This window comes from Alternaria triticimaculans, assembly GCF_023758025.1.
Source record: "Alternaria triticimaculans strain BMP 0046 chromosome Unknown scaffold_18, whole genome shotgun sequence".
Lineage (NCBI taxonomy): Eukaryota > Fungi > Ascomycota > Dothideomycetes > Pleosporales > Pleosporaceae > Alternaria > Alternaria triticimaculans.
In genome coordinates this window covers 221,099-244,017 of record NW_026055975.1, presented here as the reverse complement: position 1 = coordinate 244,017, position 22,919 = coordinate 221,099, and the positions used below count along the sequence as shown (strand labels likewise).

General features: G+C 54.4%; 6 protein-coding genes and 1 non-coding gene across 7 annotated transcripts; 6 read left to right on the top strand and 1 right to left on the bottom strand.

Moving 5' to 3' along the window:
- Positions 1–857: 857 nt before the first annotated feature.
- J4E78_009048 (uncharacterized protein) lies at positions 858–3,062 on the top strand (the record flags this gene model as incomplete). Its single annotated transcript, XM_049369645.1, has 1 exon — positions 858–3,062. One exon carries the CDS (start codon positions 858–860, stop codon positions 3,060–3,062), a length of 2,205 nt encoding a protein of 734 aa, XP_049218606.1.
- Positions 3,063–7,404: 4,342 nt separating this feature from the next.
- J4E78_009047 (uncharacterized protein) lies at positions 7,405–9,060 on the top strand (the record flags this gene model as incomplete). Its single annotated transcript, XM_049369644.1, has 2 exons — positions 7,405–7,975; positions 8,027–9,060. The coding sequence occupies 2 exons, from the start codon at positions 7,405–7,407 to the stop codon at positions 9,058–9,060; spliced, it is 1,605 nt and encodes a 534-aa protein (XP_049218605.1).
- Positions 9,061–10,925: 1,865 nt separating this feature from the next.
- Positions 10,926–11,597, top strand: J4E78_009046 (uncharacterized protein; the record flags this gene model as incomplete). The annotated part of the gene is made up of 1 exon (XM_049369643.1): positions 10,926–11,597. One exon carries the CDS (start codon positions 10,926–10,928, stop codon positions 11,595–11,597), a length of 672 nt encoding a protein of 223 aa, XP_049218604.1.
- A 162-nt stretch (positions 11,598–11,759) lies between these two features.
- On the bottom strand, positions 11,760–14,746 carry J4E78_009045 (uncharacterized protein; the record flags this gene model as incomplete). Its single annotated transcript, XM_049369642.1, has 3 exons — positions 11,760–14,251; positions 14,495–14,555; positions 14,603–14,746. 3 exons carry the CDS (start codon positions 14,744–14,746, stop codon positions 11,760–11,762), a joined length of 2,697 nt encoding a protein of 898 aa, XP_049218603.1.
- Positions 14,747–14,948: 202 nt separating this feature from the next.
- On the top strand, positions 14,949–16,918 carry J4E78_009044 (uncharacterized protein; the record flags this gene model as incomplete). The annotated part of the gene is made up of 3 exons (XM_049369641.1): positions 14,949–15,437; positions 15,547–16,000; positions 16,050–16,918. 3 exons carry the CDS (start codon positions 14,949–14,951, stop codon positions 16,916–16,918), a joined length of 1,812 nt encoding a protein of 603 aa, XP_049218602.1.
- Positions 16,919–18,825: 1,907 nt separating this feature from the next.
- Positions 18,826–21,042, top strand: J4E78_009043 (uncharacterized protein; the record flags this gene model as incomplete). The annotated part of the gene is made up of 6 exons (XM_049369640.1): positions 18,826–19,261; positions 19,312–19,733; positions 19,787–19,987; positions 20,091–20,217; positions 20,271–20,390; positions 20,441–21,042. 6 exons carry the CDS (start codon positions 18,826–18,828, stop codon positions 21,040–21,042), a joined length of 1,908 nt encoding a protein of 635 aa, XP_049218601.1.
- Positions 21,043–21,377: 335 nt separating this feature from the next.
- On the top strand, positions 21,378–21,449 carry J4E78_009042. The gene has a single exon. It is a non-coding gene; the product is annotated as a tRNA-Met (tRNA).
- The last annotated feature ends 1,470 nt before the right edge of the window (positions 21,450–22,919 follow it).

Genomic DNA, 22,919 nt, shown 5'->3' with positions numbered 1-22,919 from the left:
AGTGGGTGGCCGCGGGACAGAGCAGCGCATGCCCGCCAGCGTCTGAAACACAGAGGCGCGTCGAGAAAGTCCGTTACTCCAGAATCTGACGTGGACACTGTGTGCCTCTGCCCGGCCATGCGACGTGATTGGCCTGCTGCTGCTAAACATGGATGGAGGTGCGTTGGGGTCCTGCATGCATACCAACGGCCTATTAGACTTTCTGAGCCCGAAGCGTACGCCATTACTGAGTCTCTGCTATCATCTAGCATGCAATGTGGCACGCAATCAAGACTACAGACTACGACCCTGCAATGCATCGACGCAGCATCCACCCAGTCGAAACAACCCTTCTGGAAAACATATATGTCAGACCACGGCGGATATGCCTTGTGCTGCACGTCCTGAAGTAGACAGGCTGACAGGCCACGCAGACCCAAAGAGCTTTAGTGAGGCGTTGACAGCCGATGGTGCGGTACCTTGGAACGACGTTTATCTATCTGATTCTATCATAGGCGCACTACGTTTCAGATGCAGACGGGCCGCGCCAAGCCTTGCTGCTGACTTGGCGACTTTCCATGGCCCGTCGCGTCATGCTGGCGCGTGCTCTCAATTCACGACATGCTGCCATCACGCCGCTTGAAACAATCCGCATAATACCGCACTTCAGACGAATCCGCCGCCCTGCAGTCCATGCTGCCAACCGTTCACCCCACACTTGGAGCGCATAATCCGCGTCGCTGTCGCATGGAATCCTTCTGGAAAGCCTCGCCCAAACCTTGATCGCTGCCGTCCGACTCGCTTTGCCTCAGGCTCCAGTCCCCTCGTCTGCACCTTCCCCGCCTACATCGCGCCTGCCGCCGGACTTCCAATTCGCCATGTCCGAAGAGCCGCCCCAGGCAGTCATGGAGGATGCCCCGCCGTCACATCGCGATGACGAGTCGGAGGCATCCGAGGATGAGAGCGAGGAGGAAGCGCCCGCGGAGCTCATGGTCACGTCCAGGGCCAAGCGATCCAATGCCGGCAATCGCATGTCCATCCTGCTCGCCAAATCGGCCGAGGAGGAGGAATGGGGCGAGGAGTGGGAGGAAGCGCCAAACGAGGAGGAGTTTCAAGGCGGCGATGTCAATGAGCAGGAGGACTACAACATGGATTCGTCATCGTCGGAAGAAGGTGATGACGATGCCGACGAGGACGAGGCGGGCGAGAAGGAGCTGCGCAAGGCCGAGCGACAAGAGCGCAATAAGAAGCGCAAAGCCACGACAAATCCCTTCACTGCACGAGTCGCCGCCCAAGCACGCAAGAAGGTCAAGCTCGACGTCCCCCGCACACAGTCGCCCACGCTTGCGCCTCCGCGACCCAAGAAGAAGTCCGAAAGGGCATCATGGCTACCCACCGAAGAGGATGGCCCGGTCCGTATGTCGATGCGCAAACAGACAGTGGCAAACAAGGATGCCACGCTGGCCAAGCTGAAGGAGAAGGACCGGAGGCGCGATGATACCCTGGCTATGATGAAGGCTGCAGAGGCGCGGAAGATGAAGTCCAAGGAGAAGCCTTTGACGCAGGCTGAGAGGCTTGCTGAGGCTGCTCGGAATGAGCGCATCAACAAGAAAACCCTGCACAGATGGGAAGAGGCAGAGGAAGCCAGGGCAGCAGAGAGGCAGGCCAAGATTGACGCCCTGAAGAATCGACAGATCGACGGGCCATTCTACCGATATTACAGCGGGCCGGGCATCTGGGTCGATGATAAGCTCAAGTACACAGGCAAGGACGCACCGAGTCTGGAGCATCTCGAAGAAAAGCTCAACAAGGAGGTCACGGCAGCGGAGACGTCGACGCAGTCAGAGTCTACACAGCTTCCAGTACAAGCTCCAGATAACCACGCAGATAATGCACAACCTTCTTTTCCGTCTCTGGATCAGTTCAGTAGCCCAACACACATGCCGTCAATACCCGCCACCATGCCCCCACAACAAGATAACTCACAACAACCATGGACAGCAGCAGCATCACAAGGCGGCGACGTGTTCATGGGCTCGTTCGGCATGCAGCATCCCAGCACGGTAATGTTCGCACCACCCAGCCAAGACTCGTTTCTTTATGGCATCGATCAGTACGCCCAAGATCAGCAATCCCAGCCTATGCATGGCAACGAACTTCCTCCGTTCCCTTTTACGGAAGCCTCTACCTTCCAGAACCAACAGCATCAACCTTCAGACGCACAAACAGCCCTCTTCAACCAACTACATCCCTCTCTACCCCAGCAAAACGGCGACTCAGCAATCGGCCCACAGGCTCTCCTAGCACAATTCCAAAAACCCTCCTTACCCCCTCAGCCACCGCGACGCAAAGTCATTCGCCGAGCTCTCCGCAACCTCCTCATCCTCTCCAACTTCCCCAACCTAGAAGCCCCACCAACATCCTCCTCGCGAGCCAGAACAGCAGCCTCTCTCCTGAAGGAAAAGGACAAGTCGGCTTTAGTACAACTCTACACCGCACTCTTCAACTGGACCCCAGCCGAGGCCGCAAACTACATCCAACAAACCCTCATCGCGCCGCCAAAACCACCCCGGAAGAACGCCGCGCCCAAAGCCGAGCCAGAGATTGTTCTCAAACCAGGCCAAAAGCTCTGTCCTATCACCAACACCATAGCCCGGTACCGTGACCCGGAAACAGGTATCGCATACCGCGACGCCCGCGCTTTCGGCGTATTGAGAGGTGTAGTTGGAGGCGGTTTCGTCTGGAGCGGCGATCTGGGATGTTACGTGGGAGGCAGAGCTAAACCACTAGAGAGTATGGGCGGAAAGGGCTTCCTGGGTATGCCGCCGGCGAAGAACGTGCCAAGACGGTTTTGGGAGATGAGTAGTCCGAGTAGGAAGGTTGTCGCGCAGCCGCCGCCGCCTACACCTACGCCGGCTGCGAAGGTGCAGACGCCGGTGCAGGAACAGTTGAAGGAAGAAGCAAAGGGTATGGATGGGGAGAAGGAGGTGGGTGTAGAGGATAGTATCACTCTTGCTACGCCGAGTGGGGGCGAGAAAGCGAATCCTCAGCCTGTTGAGGCGGGGACTGCTGCTGTAGAGTGAATGATGGGACAGTGAACTATGTTCCTGTGTAATAACATACATGATGATTAGACAAGATCCATACTATTAATCCACTTTCCTCTCCAGGAGGAATGTTTCAAAATGCGGCTTTGGATATGACTATATACTCTTTGATCACTATCAGCAAAGTGAAGGTGAGGTTGAAGCTGGATTCCTCTCTAGGTCGCGATATCGCAACAACTCACCACCGCCATAACCGCGCTTCGACACATTTCTCACCCGTTGCCTACACTTCCCAACATGCTTTCAGCCGCACAGGAATAGCAGAACGTCTCACGCTTTCAAAAGCCGCTCGCGGCCCTTCAGCACCAACGAGACATTGGGGCGCGCCGACACTCCATCTCACCACCGCGCCCTCTTTCCAGGCGCTTCCGTCATACCCATACACCCACACATATCCACCAATTCACCCGCTCAATCGCAAACCAACCTAACTCCACACGATGTACTACGTCCACGCCATAATCCTCACCCTCGTCCTCATAACCTTCTTCTGCTGTCTCTTCGGGTACTACCTCATGAAGAGCTGTCGGCGGGCTATCGATCTGGAAGTTCACGAATTGGGGTATAGTAGGGATGTTGAGGCTGGAATAAGAGGAGGAGGAGGAGGGGGAGGTGGTAGGAGTGCGGGAGGGAAGAGTAAGAGTAAGAGTGGAGGTAGAGAGATAATGGCGGGGGAGAGTGCGGGTGGGGGAGGGAATGGTAACGGAGGAAGTGGAGGGGTGGAGAGCAGTAAGGCAAAGAGCAAGAGTGGAGGTGGAGGAAGCAAGGCGAAGAGCGGAGGAGCTGGTGGTGAAGCGGGGAAGAGCAACGCAGGTGCAGGCGAGGGGGGTACTCCCGCTTGGGACAACCCTGGAGGAGGAGGAGCAGCAGCAGGAGGAGAGTGGGACACCACCGGAGGAGGAGGAGCAGCAGCATGGGACACGGGTGGTGGCAACGACATCAAGTGGTAGATCAAGTCTGAACGAAGACAGGTATGTCAACACCATCATCTAATATCAAAACAGACGCTAAATACAAAGACAGACCTCGTTGCACTACACAACTCACAACCAACCATACCCAAAACAAAAACACTCCAATCCTCCTCGCTTCCTCGCTCTATGTGCAACGCCCAACACCCACACAAGCGCTTACACCCCGTCACACAAGTTTGTCCGTCAAGCACGTACCACTATCCGATAACACATTCGCCGGAGTATACTTCACTTGCAGCTAGACCCCTCGACAAGCTTGCGCGACAAATTCTGTTCAAGAACGAGCTTACAGAGCCAAGCGTGTCTTCACGGGTGTACGGGCTACTGTGTTGGCAAGCTTGAGTGTCGGATGGGCAGTGTCGCACGACATGCAGGATGTTTGCTGCGATCGTTAGTGGGTTTAGTTATCGACAAACTTACTAGAAGTTAGTCTGTGTGACTGGGATCGCAACTATGGGTAAAATGCAAAGTCGTGCCCAAAGTCCTCCTTGCTTCTGCGTTCTCTGTGTTGTGTTGTTCCTCTGTTTGGATCTTGATTTGATTTTTTGGAAGTCGAGTAGTGCGCAATCATGGCGACGACTAATCTCATAATCGCCCTTGTTTTCGCCGGTATCTTCGGCACCGCACTCGTCTACCTCGGTCTCTGGTATGTGCACTGCTACATCCACCAGCGCTGCTACGAACTCGAGCATTGGTTCCATTATCTCTTTCCCAGCCGAACGAGACCGCCGCCAGTTATCTATGTCGAGAAAGTGGAGCAGCGGGAGTTGGAGAGATACCGAGAGCCGTCGAAACACCGGTCTAGATCTGTAAAGAGGGAGAGGGAAAGAGGAAGGAGCGAGAGATCGCAGACGAGGAAGTATTATGAAGGGAGGGATGTGGAGAGTCAGAGAGTGGGGTATGGTAATGGCAATGGGAATTGGGCCGGGCAGAGAGATGGAGAGAGAGCTAGGCCAGTGCTGCAGATTGGTGGGCCACAACAACAGCAACCGTACGGACAGTCATATTATCCTCCAGGCGATTTGCATGAAGACTGGTCCGGCGCGAATTTTGTGTGCCACCATCCGGGTATAACGCAACGGACGCCAGTGCCATGGCAAAACCAAGTGGCGGCTCAGATGCCATCTTATGCTATGCCGACAAGCGCGCCGCAACAGCCATTTCAGCAGATGGCCGCAACGATGCCTGAGCCCATTCAGTATCCGCCTCAATATCAACCCCGAGATCGGCATCAACATCGACAGCCCTATGCGGAAACGATGAGTACGGATGTGCCGAAGACCAACCACCGCAGAACTCCTCCAGTGAAGCCAAAATCCCCGGCTAAACGCGCACGTCGACACGAGAAAGTCGACTTCATCCACATTTGCGATGAATACCCACCTATCGTGCTAGAAGCACTCAAGGAAGCGGCACCTAAGAAAGCAGCGCCTCCATCGTCGTCATCGTCGTCGTCATGCTCAAGCGACCCGTCTGGCGCCACGCAAGAAGTCCCAAGAGAGTCAATACCGCGAGCAACGCCTGGTTTCGCAGATACGTTGCCGTTCGAGTACCCACCGCATCCGTACTCAGCAACAAGAGCGTGGAATACGCCTCGATCGTATCCTCGGCAATGGATGCGCGACACAACGGGGGCGGATGGACTAGATAATCAAGCCAGGTACGCCCCTTTCACGCCGATGAGCGGGTATAGAACGAGGCCATGGGGTTTGCACACGAGCAGAACGCGACCCGCACCGAGTAATGCTACCCTGATCCCGCTGCTCGTTTGTAGATTGAAGTCTCGTTTGTTCCACGGAGTGTATGCTGACAATTATTGTAATAGGCTCTAGCGTACCTCGGTCTCGGACGTACGAGCGGTGGAGACAGCGGACGACGAGCCCGAGGAACCAGGGACGAAGACAGGACGAGCCGCGACGAGAAGGATATGAAGCGAAAGAGACCAATACGAAGCTAAACGACGACACAAGTCAGAGCAAAGAAAGGGAACGGGTCGTTACTAGCTCCCGAGACGAAGAACCGAAACTCGGCGGATGGAACGATCGACCGTCCGAGCAGAAACCACATCAGGAGCGTTCGCCAACAACACAAGACGTGCCCCGCTACTCCCCCATGCCGGTGCCGGTAGTTGAGGAACCATGTACTCCAACATCTGAGGGGCAGCTGAGTGCACCGAAGATACCGTCGGCTTCCGGCAGTGTTGGTCGTCCGAAGGCTAGTCCTGCGTCTGCGCCACTGTCTCCTATTTCGCAATTACGAAGTCCACTCAGCTCGCCTAGGTCAGCCGTGTCGAGTCTGCACAAAGGCGAGTAGTGGTGGGATGGGACTGGGGATAGTGTTGCGAGCGTGGAGGATCAAAGCCAGGGTTGCTGCATCGCTAGCGTGGCAGATGGTCTTCTGCATGAGGGGACGACCAATAGTTGGATCAGATATCATCACGTACGTCGTAAGACACGGGCATCAAGCGATGTGACGAGTATGCTGTGTAAGCTTTAGCAATCACCGTAGTATGGGTTGTGAGGCATAACGCGTCTGCGCAACGGCATGCGCCAGTTGTTTGAGGTCTGTGGAGTAGTGTAAGGCAGTGCAAATGTATACACGCGTTCGTATATCGATACGCTGCCAGGTACGCGCCTGCTACAAGCGTCGTACGACGGAAAGCTCCGCGCGATTCCGGGAGATGGATCTTCGCTTGTGGCATCGACGTCCAAATGACCGAAGACCAAGAGGCCGAGCATCTGGCCAAGCCACCCATGTGCAGATTCTGATGACGGTTCTAATCACCGAGAGAAGGCCCAGCCGCCAGGAGGGGCTAAGGTTTGTTGATGATGTTGATGATGATGCAGCAGTCTCGGTGGCCGAGGAGGGTTGCCAGTGAGAGGGTTCGCGACATGCTCTGCTCTGGGGGCGTGGTGCGACTGTGATGTGGGCAGTTCGCAGCGCGGAGGGTTAGCCTCTGGTCAGACCAGCGAGGGTCGGGCGCTCGAAACGGCTATCCAGGCCTGAGTCGTGATTAGAGTTGGTGCTGGCGGCTGGAAAAGGCAAGCTCCACTCCAGGGCTGTCGTCAGGGAGCTGGACCCTGTGCGATGGGTGACCCCAACCAAACAGTCGCGAGTCCGTGTGAATTGCGCGTCCCCAAGAAGCGGAACCTCGCTGCGTTGTGCCAACTGCTGTCACTCACTACTTCCCGCCGCTTCCCATTCCGATATACAAACACTCACTCCCGCTGTGGTTGTAGTCAACGCTACAAAACGCCTCCACTGCAGCCCTGCGCCCGATCATCGCTTGATGGCGCCCGCGGACCTGAGTTAACTAGGCCCCTTTCGACCCCCAAGACTCTCCGATGCTTAAACCCTCCCGCCGGCCCATACACGAGTATGAGCTGGTTCCGCGCGAATCCCTCGATGTAGATGGCGAGGAAGCTGTTGTCGGTCAAGATGAACAGTGTTCAAATCCACGCCGCTCCTGGCTCAACCGGCTGAGCAGTCGCTTTAATGCAGTCAACAAGCTGTCCGATCGCGCCGTATACGCCCACTACGTCACCCCGCGCCGCCGAAAGCGCTCCATTCTACGCATCCTGTACTGGACGTTATTCTCCGTACCGTACCTCTTAATCGTCCTAGTGCTAGTTGCCGGCATCTTCTTCCCGAGTTACACAGTCAGGCCTCCACACTACGACGAGCTACGCAAGCGAGCGACCGACACTGGGCGCGCGAACCCCTACAACGAGAAGGTCTTCATAGCCGCCTCCCTCGCCGAAAAGAAGGGCGATTTGACGTCTGGTGCGTGGGGTAGAGAGGTGCTGCAGCTGGTGGAATTGCTGGGACCAGAGAATGTGCATCTGAGCATATATGAGGATAATCCAGATTTGGTGACGAAGCAGTCGTTGGACTCGTTCCGCGACCAGGTCAAATGTGAGACGCTTCGCCTCATGCCGCCGTGCAAAGATCGCTAACAACCCCCAGGCAACTCGACCATTGTGTCCGAAGATCTCGACCTCGCTTCCCTCCCCCACATTACGCTACCCAACGGCGAGAAACGCCTCAAGCGCATTGCATTCCTTGCTGAGGTGCGCAACCGAGCCCTTGCGCCCATCGACCAGCCTGGGGTCAGATTCGACAAGGTCCTGTACCTGAACGATGTCAACTTCGACCCCGTTGAAGCCGCGCAGCTCCTTTTCGCGACCAACATCGACTCGACCGGACGGGCAGACTACGCTGCAGCATGCGCTGTCGACCACATCATGCCCTTCAAGTTCTACGACCGCTTCGCGACGCGCGATTTCGACGGCATGATCACCGGGCTGCCCTTCTTCCCGTGGTTCACCAGCGCAGGGACAGGGACCAGCAGAAGTGATGTGCTCGCAGGGAAAGATGCGGTACGGGTACGGAGTTGCTGGGGCGGCATGGTGGCTTTTGACGCCAAATGGTTCCAGTCAGAGACCGGAGTCCAGCCCGAACCCGCCAACCCGCAGAATGGGACGCCTAATCACAGCATCTTCCCGCTCCGCTTCCGTCACGACAACGAAACCTTCTGGGAGGCCTCCGAGTGCTGTCTAATCCACGCAGATCTACAGTATCGGATGTCTGGAAGAGGCCGACCTGCGGAATCTAGGATATACATGAACCCATTCGTTCGAGTAGCGTACGACGAGAAGACGCTGAGCTGGCTCTCTTTCATCCGTCGCCCGGAGCGCCTCTACTCTCCGATTCATGATATCCTCAACTACTTCGTCGGCTTCCCTGATAAGAAAGCCCGGTTCGCTGAGGAGCCAGGGCAGCTCGTGACGGACAAGGTCTGGATCTACGATCACCCAGCTGCGGCTTTCGCACAAAATGCGACAGAAGCCGATCGTGCAGGCCATTACGTTGAGCAGGAGCGGAGAGCAGAGCCTGGCGGTTATTGCTCATCGCCCAATCTCCTTGTTATCAACGAGAAGCCCGAACACGGCCCTGGTGCGTGGAGCAAGATCTTTGTTCCGAGGCCTCCCCAGCTCTGATCGCTCGAGACACGACCATCGACGACGACTTCTTTCTCACGGCCTTCATTTAGTACTTCAAAAATTTCCTTTGTTATGCATAGCGGGATGGATGGGAAACACGGCGTTGGCAGCTCACAGAGCTTTCTAGAATTTTACCTTTACGGTCACCAACATGCTTCGGATAGGAAGCGACGTCCTTGGCCGCACAGCGCGGGCTGGTCAAGGATGCTTAGGAGTACTTTGGGTCTAACACTTTAATACGTGTTCATCGACAAGGTGGAGGCCTGTTCTCTTCTTTCATCTAGTCGTAATTTCAAAGTCACAGTCACAGTAGCATCATGATTGTCAGCCACACAATGTCAGATGTCATACTTCACGTGTCTGATCTCATACACCGCCTCCTTGTTGGGCACTAGTGTGTCTGCCGCTCATGCACTCTCTCCCATATATCCAGGACCATCTCCTTGCCCTTTGATAGCCCTTCTGAGGCCCTCAAACTGTATCCTCAAGTCTTCTTTACGTCCATTTGTAGCTGTCATCCAACGTGAGGCGAAACGCGACACCCCGGCCTCGTTCGCTCCAGCCAATGACGACGCGCGAGTATCACACGATCGCCAAGCCGCTAAACCCGATTTTTCCTTGACTGTCCTCGACGCGCTAGGAGGCCAACACGGTGCGAAGAAGACGCCTCATCTGACCAGGACCCTCTTGTACATACAAACTTCATCATCTCTTATCCGCCTGCCGCCCGCTCTCTAGAACAATCTGATCGCCTTTGCATTTCCGCGTACTATCCCCTACCCGTGAAAGCGACAAGGAGCTTGGCATAACGACGTCATTTCCCAAAGTGTGTACCTGCAGGCCAGGCACCATGGTTCTCGATAACGATACGCGTGGGTGGATCATGACTGCGGTCAGCGGCATAGGTATGGATTGACGATTGCGCGCGGGAAGCTGCATGGATTTCACGGGGAAGCAGATGAGCTAACGCGTAAACAGCATGTACATTTGGAGGTGAGATTTATTCCCGCGGTTGATCCCATCGACCGGGATTCCGAGAACTTCAGTCAGGGAAGATGCTAAAGTTGGCTAGCTTCGATAATATGCGTCGACCTTATTGTGCGATATTTTCCTGGCAAGAGGAACTTTAAGATTGAAGAGAGTAATGCGTTCTTGTCGACGGGGTTGAGTCTTTCTTTTGGTGTTATGGTGAGTGGAGCTGCTGGGCTTTGTTTGGATTTGACTGACGCGACTTCAAGATATTCTCATCACTTTACAGCATGCTTCCCTCGGCGAAGAATTATCTGAAAAAGGCAGGCATGTCACCGCGCAATGCGATACTGACTTTGATCGGCTGCTTCCTTGTTGGAGCTCTTGGCATCTCAGTCCTTTCCGGAATACTGCACCAGTACATTCCACACTCAGTTGTCGACTGCGAAAGCAAACACGATGACGAAGAGCAGGGGAAATTTCAAGAAGAGGAATCGCACTCCCACCAACCGATGCAAGAGCAGCCTCTCAGTCTTCCGCACGCTCACGGACATGACGAGCATACCTCATACGGAACTAGTAGCGTGAACTCGAAAGCCGCCCTACCTCAGAGACCATCGCTTCATAAGACGCTGTCCTCCAAAGTCTCGCAACTAATTGTCGGTGCCGAAAAAGCATGTGACGACACTGACAATGGACAATGTTATGGTGATCTGTGTGAAGTACGGCCTTCACGCTTGCAGTCACGAAAGTCCCTAGGCAGCTTGAGTATTACACGACCATCTGGGATGAGCAGAAGCCAAACTTCGCAGGGACCGCATGATCGGCGAACAGCGTTGGAAGATGTGAACGAAACAACACCTCTGGTACCTACAAAGTCCGGACCAGCCACCATGGAAAGCTCTTTTGCAAGTTTACCGTCTACCAACGGCCACGCAGCACACGAGATTCAACCCCTCCAAAAGCACAGCCGCTCATCCTCGACTACTTCATCGCACACTGACCACCACCACCATCACGGCCACAGCCACGACGAACATGACCAGGAGGCTCAACAACATCACCACCACGTCCCAACAAACGCCTTCCTCTCCCTCGGTCTCCAAACAAGCACAGCAATCGCCCTGCACAAAATCCCCGAAGGCTTCATCACTTACGCCACCAACCACGCCAACCCCACCCTCGGCTTCTCCATCTTCCTCGCCCTTTTCATCCACAACATCACCGAAGGCTTCGCTCTCGCCCTCCCCCTCTACCTCGCCATCGGCTCCCGCTGGAAAGCCATGCTCATCTCTGCCGTCCTGGGTGGTGTCAGTCAGCCCCTCGGTGCTGGTGTCGCAGCGCTGTGGTTCAAGATCCAAGGTAGGGGTCGAGAGCACGGCGCTGATGAGGGCATGGACACGATTTACGGTTGCATGTTTGCTGTAACTGCGGGCATTATGGCGATGGTGAGCTTGCAGCTGCTGGGGGAGAGTCTGGATTTGACGAATTCGAGGCGCTTGTGCTTTGTTAGTGCGTTTGCGGGAATGGGGATACTGGGGTTGAGTAGTGCGCTTACGGCGTGAGCATATGTTATGTTTCGTACTGGGCAAATATGGCGCTGGTGATACTGGATAGATTTAAAGCATATTGCGCATATTGCATTGAGATGGTTTGGGTTACATATACACAACTTTCTATACTACATTATCTACTCATACACTCCCTCTCTTCCTCCTTCTAGATCTCTAAAACTCCCTCAAAGCATCCAAAACATCCTTCTGCCTCTGCGTCCCCATCTTCTCAAACCCATCCACGCTCATCACAAACGTGCCCCTACCCCCGGTCAACGCCCTAAGTTGATTCAAATACCCCACCATTTCCTTCAGCGGCACCCTAGCTACGATCTGTCTCTGGCTATCGCTCAAGCCGCTGCCCATATCACCCGTCCCCGAGGCAAAGGGGTCGGGGGGCGTGTAAATAAGGTGGGTGTCGATACGGGGTAGCGCATCTTCGCCAGACGATGAAGATGAAGATAGAGACGAAGACTCTGAACCATCAAGCGACAAAATCTGCCCACCCCTCGAACTAGTAATATCCTGCACCACAGCCCCCATACTCCCCTCATTAACAAAAATCGTCACATTCATAACCGGTTCCATAAGCGTAGCCGGCTGCGCCTCACTCGCCTGCCTCAACCCCGCTCCTACAGCCGCGCGCGCAGCCATCGATATCGCCGTCGGCGTTGTTTCGGGGAAGAGATGCGCACTTGCATCCAGTGTGAGCGTAACGCGCGTGTTTGCAACGGGGAACCCGTTGAAAGGGCCGCGGGCGAGGGCCGCGGATGTACCGGCTTGAAGGGCGTGCAGGATACCGGGGAGGGAGAGGTGAGGGGGGATGTGCTGTTTATGAGCCGAAGAATCGAGGGATGAGAGCGGGGGGTGGTGGATGTGCAGGTGGTTGTTGTCTGGAAGGGGGTATGTGGTTTCGAATGGGCTTGAGCGGGCGTGTTGTTCGTCGATTTGGTTTTGGACTGGGGATAGCGGGATTATGTTGCTGTCTTCTACGCTTTCCACAGAAGCGGTTATAGCTGCTCTCGTCTGTTTTCCCGCAACGAGTTTATCTAGCACATATGTGTACGGCTCCGTTGGCGTCATCGTGGTGATAGTTTCCCTGTATCCGATTTCTATCTTTCCGATGCGTGCTTTGGCTTTGAAATCGTTGAGCAATCTGTCTCGTGCGATTTCTAAATGCAAATCGCCCATGCCGGCCAAATGAGTCTGCCCGGATTCTTCGTCGATGGAAAGGTGCAGACTGGGATCTTCGCGGAGGAGAATGGCCAGACTTTCTTGGACGTGTTTCTGTTCGCTGAGACTATTCGGTTCGATGCTGGTGAAGAAGACGGGGGGAGGGACGGCGATGGGGCGCAGTTGGAGGGTGTGAAGACCGCCGGGCGGTGTGCCTTTCATTTGGAGGCCGCGGTAGACGATTAACGTGTCTCCGGTTCTGGCGTGCTTGAGACCGGTTATCACGCCGATTTGGCCGGCGGAGATGCTGTCGACTTCGACGGCGTCGTTGGCGTACATTTTGAGCAGGCGGGGTGCGCGCTCCGCGAGGGAGAGGTTGGTGTTGTAGAGGGTGGCGCCGCGGTCGATGGAGCCGGAGTAGACGCGGACGTAGACGAGGACGCCGCGTTTGGCGTCGTTGACGACTTTGAAGGCGAGGGCGCAGGCGCTGAGGTTTTTGACTTCTGCGATGGCTAGTTCGTTGTTGTTTTGCTGCTGTTTCTTCGATGGCTTGGTGGTTTTTGTTGGTGCTGCTGCTGCGGCACTGAGAAGGGTTGATAGTGTGCTGCTTTGGTTGGAGATGCTGATTTCAGGATCTGGTCGTTCGAGTGGTGAGGGGAGTAGATCAACGACCGAGTCAAGGAGGGGCTGAACACCGATGTTGCGGAAAGAGGCGCCAGCGAAGACTGGGATGACTTTCTGCGGTGCCTGTAGTACGACTCGGCGTAATGACTGCATGATCTGTAGTCCAGAAATAGCCAGGTGATCTTCGTCGTGTTCCAAGAAGTGCTCAACCATAACATCGTCATGTTCGCTCAAGATTTCAACGAGGGCGATCCTCGCCTTCTTGATCTCTTCTGCAAACTTCTCGTCGGTTTTACTCAGATCTTGCAGCCCAAAAGCTTGAATGTCTCTGCCATCGCCACCGGCTTGCCAGAGCATACCGCGTAAGTTGATAGCATCACCGACTCCAACGAAATCGCCATTGCCATTCTTCCACCACGGGATTTGACAAACGGCTGGCCATCCGTGCAGTCTAACGCCTATCTCTTTGACGGTTCTGGAGAACGCGGCGCCCACACGGTCCAGCTTGTTGACAAAAATGATCCTCGGGATATGGTAATGTCCAGCTTGCGTCCACACTTTCTCCGTTTGGGCTTCAACACCGGCAACTCCATCGAGGATACATACAGCTCCATCTAGTACTCGAAGCGAGCGCAGCACTTCGAAAGTAAAGTCTGCGTGACCGGGCGTGTCGATGAGATTGATGTTGTGGGATGTTGAGGATCTTAGAACATTGTCGAACGAGGCTGGTAGCTGTGGTGGCGGTGGCGGAGTCTGAGTACTTGGTGGTAGGGGAGGCCAGTGGAATGTGATGGCTGCGGACTGGATAGTGATGCCGCGTGCTCGCTCAGCGGGGAGAAAATCGGTTACTGTCGAGCCTTCGTCGACGTCTATAAACTGTTAGATACAATCCATATGTGACTCCTGAAATCTATGTACGATCGACCCAAATGGTAATGTCCAGGCTTGAATGAGGGAGTGGTGACACAGGTGAAGCACTTGGTCAGAATTCCAAAACGTCTAGAAAAGGAATCGGAATGGAGACAGATAAGGGATATTGCATATCTCTCAACTAAAAGCAATTGAAAATGAAAAGAAAGCATGGAGTTTAAAGTGTTACGACGGGTACGTACTTCCTATTCGCCTTGTCACTCCGCTGTAGTAGAGCATACGCTCAGTCGTCGTCGTTTTCCCCTACCGAATCGTCAGAACAAATCTAACTATCAGAAAACAGCACTTACCGCATCGATGTGGGCGATGATGCCAATGTTGCGGGTGGCCTTGGAAAGCAGATCATGGTGTGGTTGCGTCGACAGCAAGCGCCGTGGAGTCTTCACATGGTGCCGCAAGACTCGACGGGTAGACGTAACCCATCCGACCCTCATGCCCAGTACTGCGCAGTGCGATAGATGGGCGAATTGACAGCGTTTGACTGTTTGGCAGTCGCACGTGATGTGAAGGATGTCGACGTTCGCGCCTTGCCTAGCTCGGCTAATTCCAGGGCAGGTCAGGGCATTCGAGCGACATCATCGCATCACTCGACAGCTCGGTGCAGCTGTCCAGAGCTCCAATTCCCCACCACACACCATGGACTACAGCGCCCACGACCCGGACCACCCCGGCGGCCGCGACCCATGGGCATCGTCGCCCCAGGCCAACCGAACGTCCTTTGGGCAGCCGCCGACCAACGACATCCCCTCATCCCCGCTGCCTCCGCAGGCTTCCCCGTACCATGAGGGTGGTGAGCAGTACGGCTACATGGGCGACCAAGATGCGCAAAGCCGGCCCGGCACGGCGCCAGAGAACGGCGACCATCTGCAGCAACCACAGATGCCGGGCCAAGATGCGCCGCGGTCACCCAATGCGCAGCAGGGCCAGCAGCAGCCGCAGCGATACCACGGCAACAGGCCGCAGCGGCAACAGCAACACTACAAGCTCCAGGCCAAAGTCACGGGACTCGAGCGGAATAGCAAGAAGGACCCGATACTGCGATTCGATGTCTACGTACGTCTCCACAACATCAACACGACCGGGCTAGAGGCGCGCGACATAGCGGACATTGAGGCGTGGTGCAAGGTAGACATGTGCTTCTCCGGCATCTCAGTCGGACTGCATACCTTCACTACTCCTACCAATACCGCGCACGCTTAGCCTCCATTTCCAACTCCTACTGACGTGTCTCCAGACGAACCTCCCCAAGTTCCGCACCACCCAATTCCGCGATGTCCGACGCCTGCACTCCGAGTTTGTCAAGCTGGGCGAGCATCTCATCTCAGCATGCCCCGAGGCTATTGTGCCTGCGGTACCGCCAGCGACTACCTCGGCAGGCGCAGGCACCGACGAAGACGAGGCACGCCTGAAGACTTCGCTACAACGGTGGCTGAACATTGTATGCAGCAATGACATCCTGATACGCGATGAGGAGATGGTCTTCTTCGTGGAGAGCGACTTTGGCTACAGCCCTGTGGTGCGAAGGAAGCAACCTGCAACTGGCGTGCGCCGCAAGATGATCAAACAGTTTGCGCCGCCGCCAGATGACACACCGGAGCTTGCTGCGGCACGACCAGTCGTTAAGGCTTTCTACCTGGGCACAATGGAGGCGGAGCAGAAGCTAGAGAAGGTCGTGAAGCACAGGAGAAGTAGGCGCTTTCCAGGCACACGTCCTAGTACATGGCTAACATGATCTAGATCTGGGCGTCGCAGAGTCCGACCTCGGTGCCAAGTTCGCAGCGTTACATGTCCAAGAAACACACGTCGGCCTTTCACACGCATACAAGAAGCTCGGGAAGGTCATCCAGGCCACGGGCGACTTCCACGCAGCGCAGGGTACTGCCGAAGCTACAACTCTCGGTGACCCTCTCCAATACCACAGCAGCGACGCCTTTATTGCGAAAGAAACCCTCACAAACCGACACATCCTCCTCCGCGAGCTCCTACAAGCACAATCCGCGACAAAGTCCAAGCTGTCCGCAGCCGATAGGCTCAAGGCCAGCTCGAGCGTTAAGCGGGACAAGGTCGACGAAGCTATCGCAGCCCTAGACGAAGCGAGAAGCCACGAACAATACCTCACGACCAAAGCGCAGCGCGTCACAGCCAACCTCCTACAAGAGCAACGCAAATGGTTCAACAGAACCACACAAGACATGAGGCAAGCGATCCGCGAATACGTCGTGCGAGAAATCGAAGCAGAGCGTCGTACACTTGCGACACTAGAATCGGTACGACCAGACATCCGCGCTATCGACGGTAGTGGTGGTCTTTCCCGGCTGGGTCGCGAAGCACATCCCACTCAGCGCCGTACTCCTATGGCCAGTTCACAAGGTCCCAAGGGCGATGCATGGTCCGGTGTACCACGGCGCCCAGGTGACGGCCTCAATCGTAGCATGAGCGGCAGTATCGTGGCGCCTTTACCCGAGGTCGATGAGAATGAGGAAGAGTCTGTGAATGGGAGAAAACGTGCGACTAGCAAGGCAGGTAGCCAAAAGGGTATTGAAGAGGATGATGATCGCATTGATGCGAAGAATGCGGCCAGCAGACTGGCTACGACGACCTTCTAGGGACATGCTCGTTTGTGGTAGTCGAAGGGTACTGTGCAAGCATCACTCGACCATTGTATGGCAGTCTACACGTGTCTACCTCTGATTACTTGTCAGTTTCAAACGGTATCCACTATCACGTCTGCGACACGACGGCAGAGGTCGCATTCTCCGCAGAAGATGCTTTAAGCTGGCGTCGAATTAGCGGTAGTAAACGATCATTTTTCCAATCTCCACCACGAGACCTTTTGCATCCCATCTCTGATGCCTTCTACTTTCTCATCTTGGCCATGAATGCAGTCGGTCTTTCTACGTGTCAGCCTCGAGCAACCCAAACCGGTACAATGACTAGACATCTTCCTCCGCATCCCGCTAAAGACGCATCAGGATAGTACTACATTCACTTTTGATTAAATTCCCAGCATGCAGTACCGGGACCTGCCTCGGCTTCTGACATCCTACTGCGGCAGTGAAGGATCCCACAGTCCAGATTGGCGGGAAGTTGAAGGTGGCAGCTGCACACCTGTGCTGACCCAGTGGCAATCGCGGCTTCGATGTAGCATCAGTTGACCTGGGTAGTAATTTATACAGCGTGGCGTCGCATATTGCAAAGTATGGGGCTGCATATTGCGTCTTGACCATCTGGACGCACGGCGGCAGGTTGAAGCGCTGACGCTATTCTAGGCTTGACTAGCCGCGCCGCCTGAACACTGTTCGAGAACTGTGCCACGGCGCCAGCCGTTGTGATCGGTCCTTCGTTGTGACAGTGACAGTTGCTCCTGCGTTGCGTGCTGCGGGCCTGGCCGCGCTGTCAGCCTCGATCGAAGAGCGATTCGTCGTAGCGCTTTCATATTCCACGTGTTGCGACTGCAGCAACCATGTTTAACTCGTATCAGGCCACCAAAGCTGTAGGAGTCGATACCCCGCATAACACGGCAAACTTATGTCTGGAAGCGAGACAGGGGTTCGGGTTCCCCAAACATTACCCAGTCCGGTATACACGAAGGACGCCATGGTTGCTCGAGTTTAAGAGGGTAAGTCTTCTTATCGTCTCACGACGAAGTATATCGCTGTGCCACCAGGGCGCAGAGATCTCGAGCAACGGCTAAGTTTCACTGGGACAGACCTTGGTGAAGATCACGAAGGGAAATCCTTCATGATGAACAATGAACCTCGGTGGTATTGATGCAGAGACGAGAATTAATCCGTAGAGTCATGTGTAATGGTAGCAGTAAAGATCAGCCAGCTCATCCGACACCAGGCAGCAGGTACACTCTTGAGGTAAAAACACCGAATAGACCACGACTCCGCAGAACCCAAGAGTGCCAATATCCAGCCGGCTGGATGGGAGCAGGGTGAGCAGCCACCATCTGACCGTAAGCGAGACGTCAACCGCCAACAGCTCCGTGCGGCCCTGCGTTCCGGGTAAAGTGTTGTGCAACTTCAACCTGATCACGCATCATGTGGTTCTTACGGGGCTTTCGCATCTGCGAATAGGAAGAACATAAAGTACGAATTACCGGAAACACTTGTCCTCGATTGGCTTCAATGGAACCACCAACCCTATTACTCCACACAGTCTATGGACGCCATGGACCGGGATGTCAGAAGGCGAACGTCCAGTTCGGTCAGGCCTCGAAGGAGTGATCATACCCGCAGCCACTGGCGATGTCTAGAGCTTCGGAGACAGCCATGGCAAGCACTCATAATCTAGCGGAGCCCACGTCCCCTGCAGACGCTTTTGGCTGTCTCATCTCCCTACATTGACGATCTGCTTGTTCAGTCTTGCGATCGCACGTACTCGCACTCCAAACAACGTTCACGCTCCGCTTTCATCACCCCGGATCGACACACATCCCGGCATCTCCGTCCCCACGCGCCCGCACCCCACATTGATCACAGCCGACGGTCGCAAATCCAACACAGCCATGCCGAAGGTATTCAGATATCTGAAAACGGCCCTTGCGCCAAACATCGGAAACGCACAACCACGAGAGTCTGTCGACAACAGTAATGCGTCGCGCAAAGCGTCCTTCACATCTTCGGCCGACGATGCATGGCTGCCAGACTTTGATCCGCTTACGATTTCGGCCTTTGAGCTTTCTGAACTCATGAATGCACAAGCTCTCACGAGTGTACAGATTGTGCGGCTGTATTTGAAGGAAATTGAACAGCACAACAGAAGAGGAAGACAATTACGTGCATTGATCTCGGTTGCGCCAAAGCATGAAGTGATCAAGATGGCTAGGAAGCTGGACGATGAGCGGGCAAGAGGCAAGATAAGAGGCCCATTACATGGTATCCCGATAGTGTTGAAAGATAACATTATGACCGATGAGAAGCTAGGCATGGATACCACAGTTGGTATGTGGATAGTTAACTTGGATCCCGGCCAGTGACTTACTGCTGTGCAGGATCGTACGCTTTCGTAGGATGCATACCCAAGAAAAGCGCAACAATTGTCGAACGATTGGTCAAACGCGGCATGATCATCATCGGAAAATCGAACCTGACTGAATTCTGCGGTCTCAAGAACCCTTCTATGCCTCCTGGATGGTCAGCAGTTGGTGGACAGTGTCAGTCGCCGTATGTCTCAAGACACATCGCGAAAAGGAAGCTACACTGGGAGCTTTCCGCACCAGGAGGATCATCAACTGGATCCGCAGTCGCAGTAGCCTCAGGTTTCAGCACCCTTGCGATCGGAACAGACACCATCGGATCGTTAATCACGCCCGCAAACCGAGCCGCGCTCTACGCTCTGAAACCCACAGCTGGGCAGATCCCAATGGACGGCATTTTCAACCTGAGCAAGACATTCGACGCCGTCGGAGGCATGGTAAGCACACGCGGATGCGTCAGCTCGTACTCCACGCACTGACGGTACCATAGGCCAAATCAGCAAAAGACCTCGTAGCGCTAATGGACGCCATGATGGTTCCCACCAACCGCGAAGAACTCGCAAGCAGTCCACACAGATCGTTCAAGATCAAGCCGGATTTCGGGACGCTCCGCATCGGTATCTGCGAGCCGAGTATTTGGAAGGCGTGGCGTAAAAGCGGGCGGATCAATGCTGACGCCGAGCGATTTATGGTGAGTTAGCGCTTACCTCTGCGTACATGTGGAAGTATAGAACGCACGTTTTGGTGGCAGGGGTTGGTGTTGTGTTGGGTTATGCAGTGCTGACATGGTGCAGACGCAGAAATACGATATGATTGTTCAGAGCATGATCGAGATGGGCGTTGATGTCGTGTATCCGGTGGAGTTGCCGAACCAATCGAGTTTGACGATTGATGGCAAGAATTGCTTTGAGCCTGTTGTTTGTTAGTATCTTCCTCTATTGCGCTGGGTGTATACTGATATTGATACGACGCAGACTCCGAGTTCAAAGACTGTCTAGCAGAGTTCATCCGCGACTTCAAAGTCACAAAGATGCACTCGCTGGCCGAAATCATCAACTTCAACCTCGACCACCCCGAACTCTGCCTGCCACCAAGTACGTCCCTCCAAACCACCCCATCTCCTCCTCTTACTAACACTCCCCAGCCTGCCCTGACCAAAACGACCTAATGGCCGCCCTACAATCCACAACCAAACGCGAAGAAGTAAACGCCGCACGCCAACACCTCCAAACCGCCGGCGGACCCGAAGGCCTCGACTACCTCTTCACAACCCTATCCCTCGACCTCATCGTCGCCCCCGGCGACGCCCCCCTCTCCGCCCTCGCAGCCGCAGCCGGCTACCCCACAGCCGCCTGTCCCTTATCCGCGCTCAAACTAAACGGCCAACCCTTCGGCATAACCCTCGCCTCACGCCCGCACACCGAACACACCCTCCTCCACTTCCTGACCGCCTACGAAAACATCTTTCCGCCCCGCGCACTACCCATGCCGTTGAGTTCGGTGCCGCTGCAGGATCCTCACCCGGAGCCGCTGCCGGATCAGCCTATTGTGGATTTGATTCTGCATGAGTGGGATACGAGAAGGTTTAGCTGTAGTGCGGATGCGTTGGCGGATTGGCTTAATGCGAGGTGGCGGAAGAGTGGGTATGAGTTGAGTGCTGAGACGGTTTGTGAGGTTTTGAGGAGTAATGGACGGATTGCTTTTAGGGGGCTGGGGGATGATGCTGAGGGGGCGTTCTCGAGGTGAGTGGGTTGTGTGTATGATTATGATGGTTTGTGTTATTTGAGTGGTGTTCGGTAGTATGTGGGTTAGCGTGGCGTTTGGTTGATTGAGTAGGTTTTGTTGATCCGGTTGGGTAACGGTGTTGGGGTGTTGGGTTTTAGCAAGGGATCTCCACAACCAGTCGTGTTTTGTGAGTCAGAGCAGAATCTTCACGCTACGTCCCACAACTCGCTTGAATTCCCACACGAAAGTTTTGTAACTTGCTCTCATAATGCTCTGTACCTCAGACCCATCTGTGATTAAACTGTGGACATATTGCGTTGAATTTATGATTCTTCCATCAACCAATCAACCACAAAAGCTGCTTGGCGCAGCGGAAGCGCGCCGGGCTCATAACCCGGAGGACCTCGGATCGAAACCGAGAGCAGCTAGATTGATCCCTTCTTTTTTGCCAATTTCTTGCACATGCCCTGTTTTCCCCTGCGCACCATGCATACATGCCCAGGTGTTATCTTCCCTTTATCGACATTCTTTTTGCATCAATTCCACGCGCAGAAATTAAGATGCTGCCTAGATGTTATGCATTCTGTGATAAGATTCATCCAGGCACAGAAGGCTCCAGGTCATTGATTGCTGGCTTTAATCCGACGTAAACCGCGATTCTGACGCATCTTACAAGCCATAGGAATACAACTTAATTATTCGAAATCTCTACAGCAGGTGTTACTCCTGACACCTGTGTACATCTTTTCTTGTTCATTGGATACGTATTCACGACATAGGTTCTTGTGACTAATGATCTTGCAGTGTTCCAAGCGTCATAGGCATCAACGATAATCACTACAATGAACCGTCTACTTAAGCCAACACCAGCGCTCGACAGAGCCTGTTCCACTTCTTTTGTCACATGATAATCGCATTACACTTGCGCTAGTCTTGGTCAAAGGTCCGCTCAGTCTTCTACATTTGTTTATTCTTCACACTCGGACGCCTACACCTCACCACAACAATCATTTCAAGCCAAGTAAACTGTCATGTCGGCGGCCAACAACATACGTGTTCACGTACGTAATGGAAACACTGTTCACGGCGTTATTCATCACGATCTCCTTGCTCGTCATTGTCTCCTCGACGATGCCCGTCACGCTATCGGACCAGACTACACCACCGCGCCTAATCTAGGTTTACTTTCTCGGCTTCCGGTAGAATTGCAACAGCAAGTTGTCTTGCACATGGATATTGGTACTGTATTGACGTGGAGAGGAGTCAACAGAATGGCAATGGACTTGGTATCTCAAATGTTCGAGTGGAAAGAGGTAAGTGAGAGACGCTCAGAGTAACAGCTTTCGGACTAACGCTGTAATCGTAGATCATCGCACTCGCTCCAAGCACCCTAAGAATGGCCATTGGAATTCACTCACAGGCCACGTTCAGTCTCGCTGACCTTCATGCCGCCCTCCACCGCCGGATCTGGGATACTCAGGGCTGTGACACCAATATCACACAGTATATAAATATGAAGACTCTCGCACGTCTCTGCCAGAACTGCTTCGCGCCTCACGCATGGCGTATAAAACACAATGTTTCACTCGCATTGGTCCATGGAGAGGAGCTCAGGTTGATTGAGTTGTTCCATAGTCTCTACGCGAATGAAAGGAGTGAGTCTAGCAAGGAAATTGCTGGGTCACGCAAGGTACCTGTTACTGAGAAAATGGCCTTCGTTTATATGGGCGCGCTGGAGAAGTGAGATAAGGTGTTGCAGTAACAAAGGGTCAAGGTATCGATGGCGGAGATGCGGACAAAAGCTGGGCTGGTGGGTTGGCTTGGAACGAAGACAGTGGACGTTACTAGGGGATGATCGAAGCTAGGCCGCCCTTTTCTAAATACACACTATCAAATGC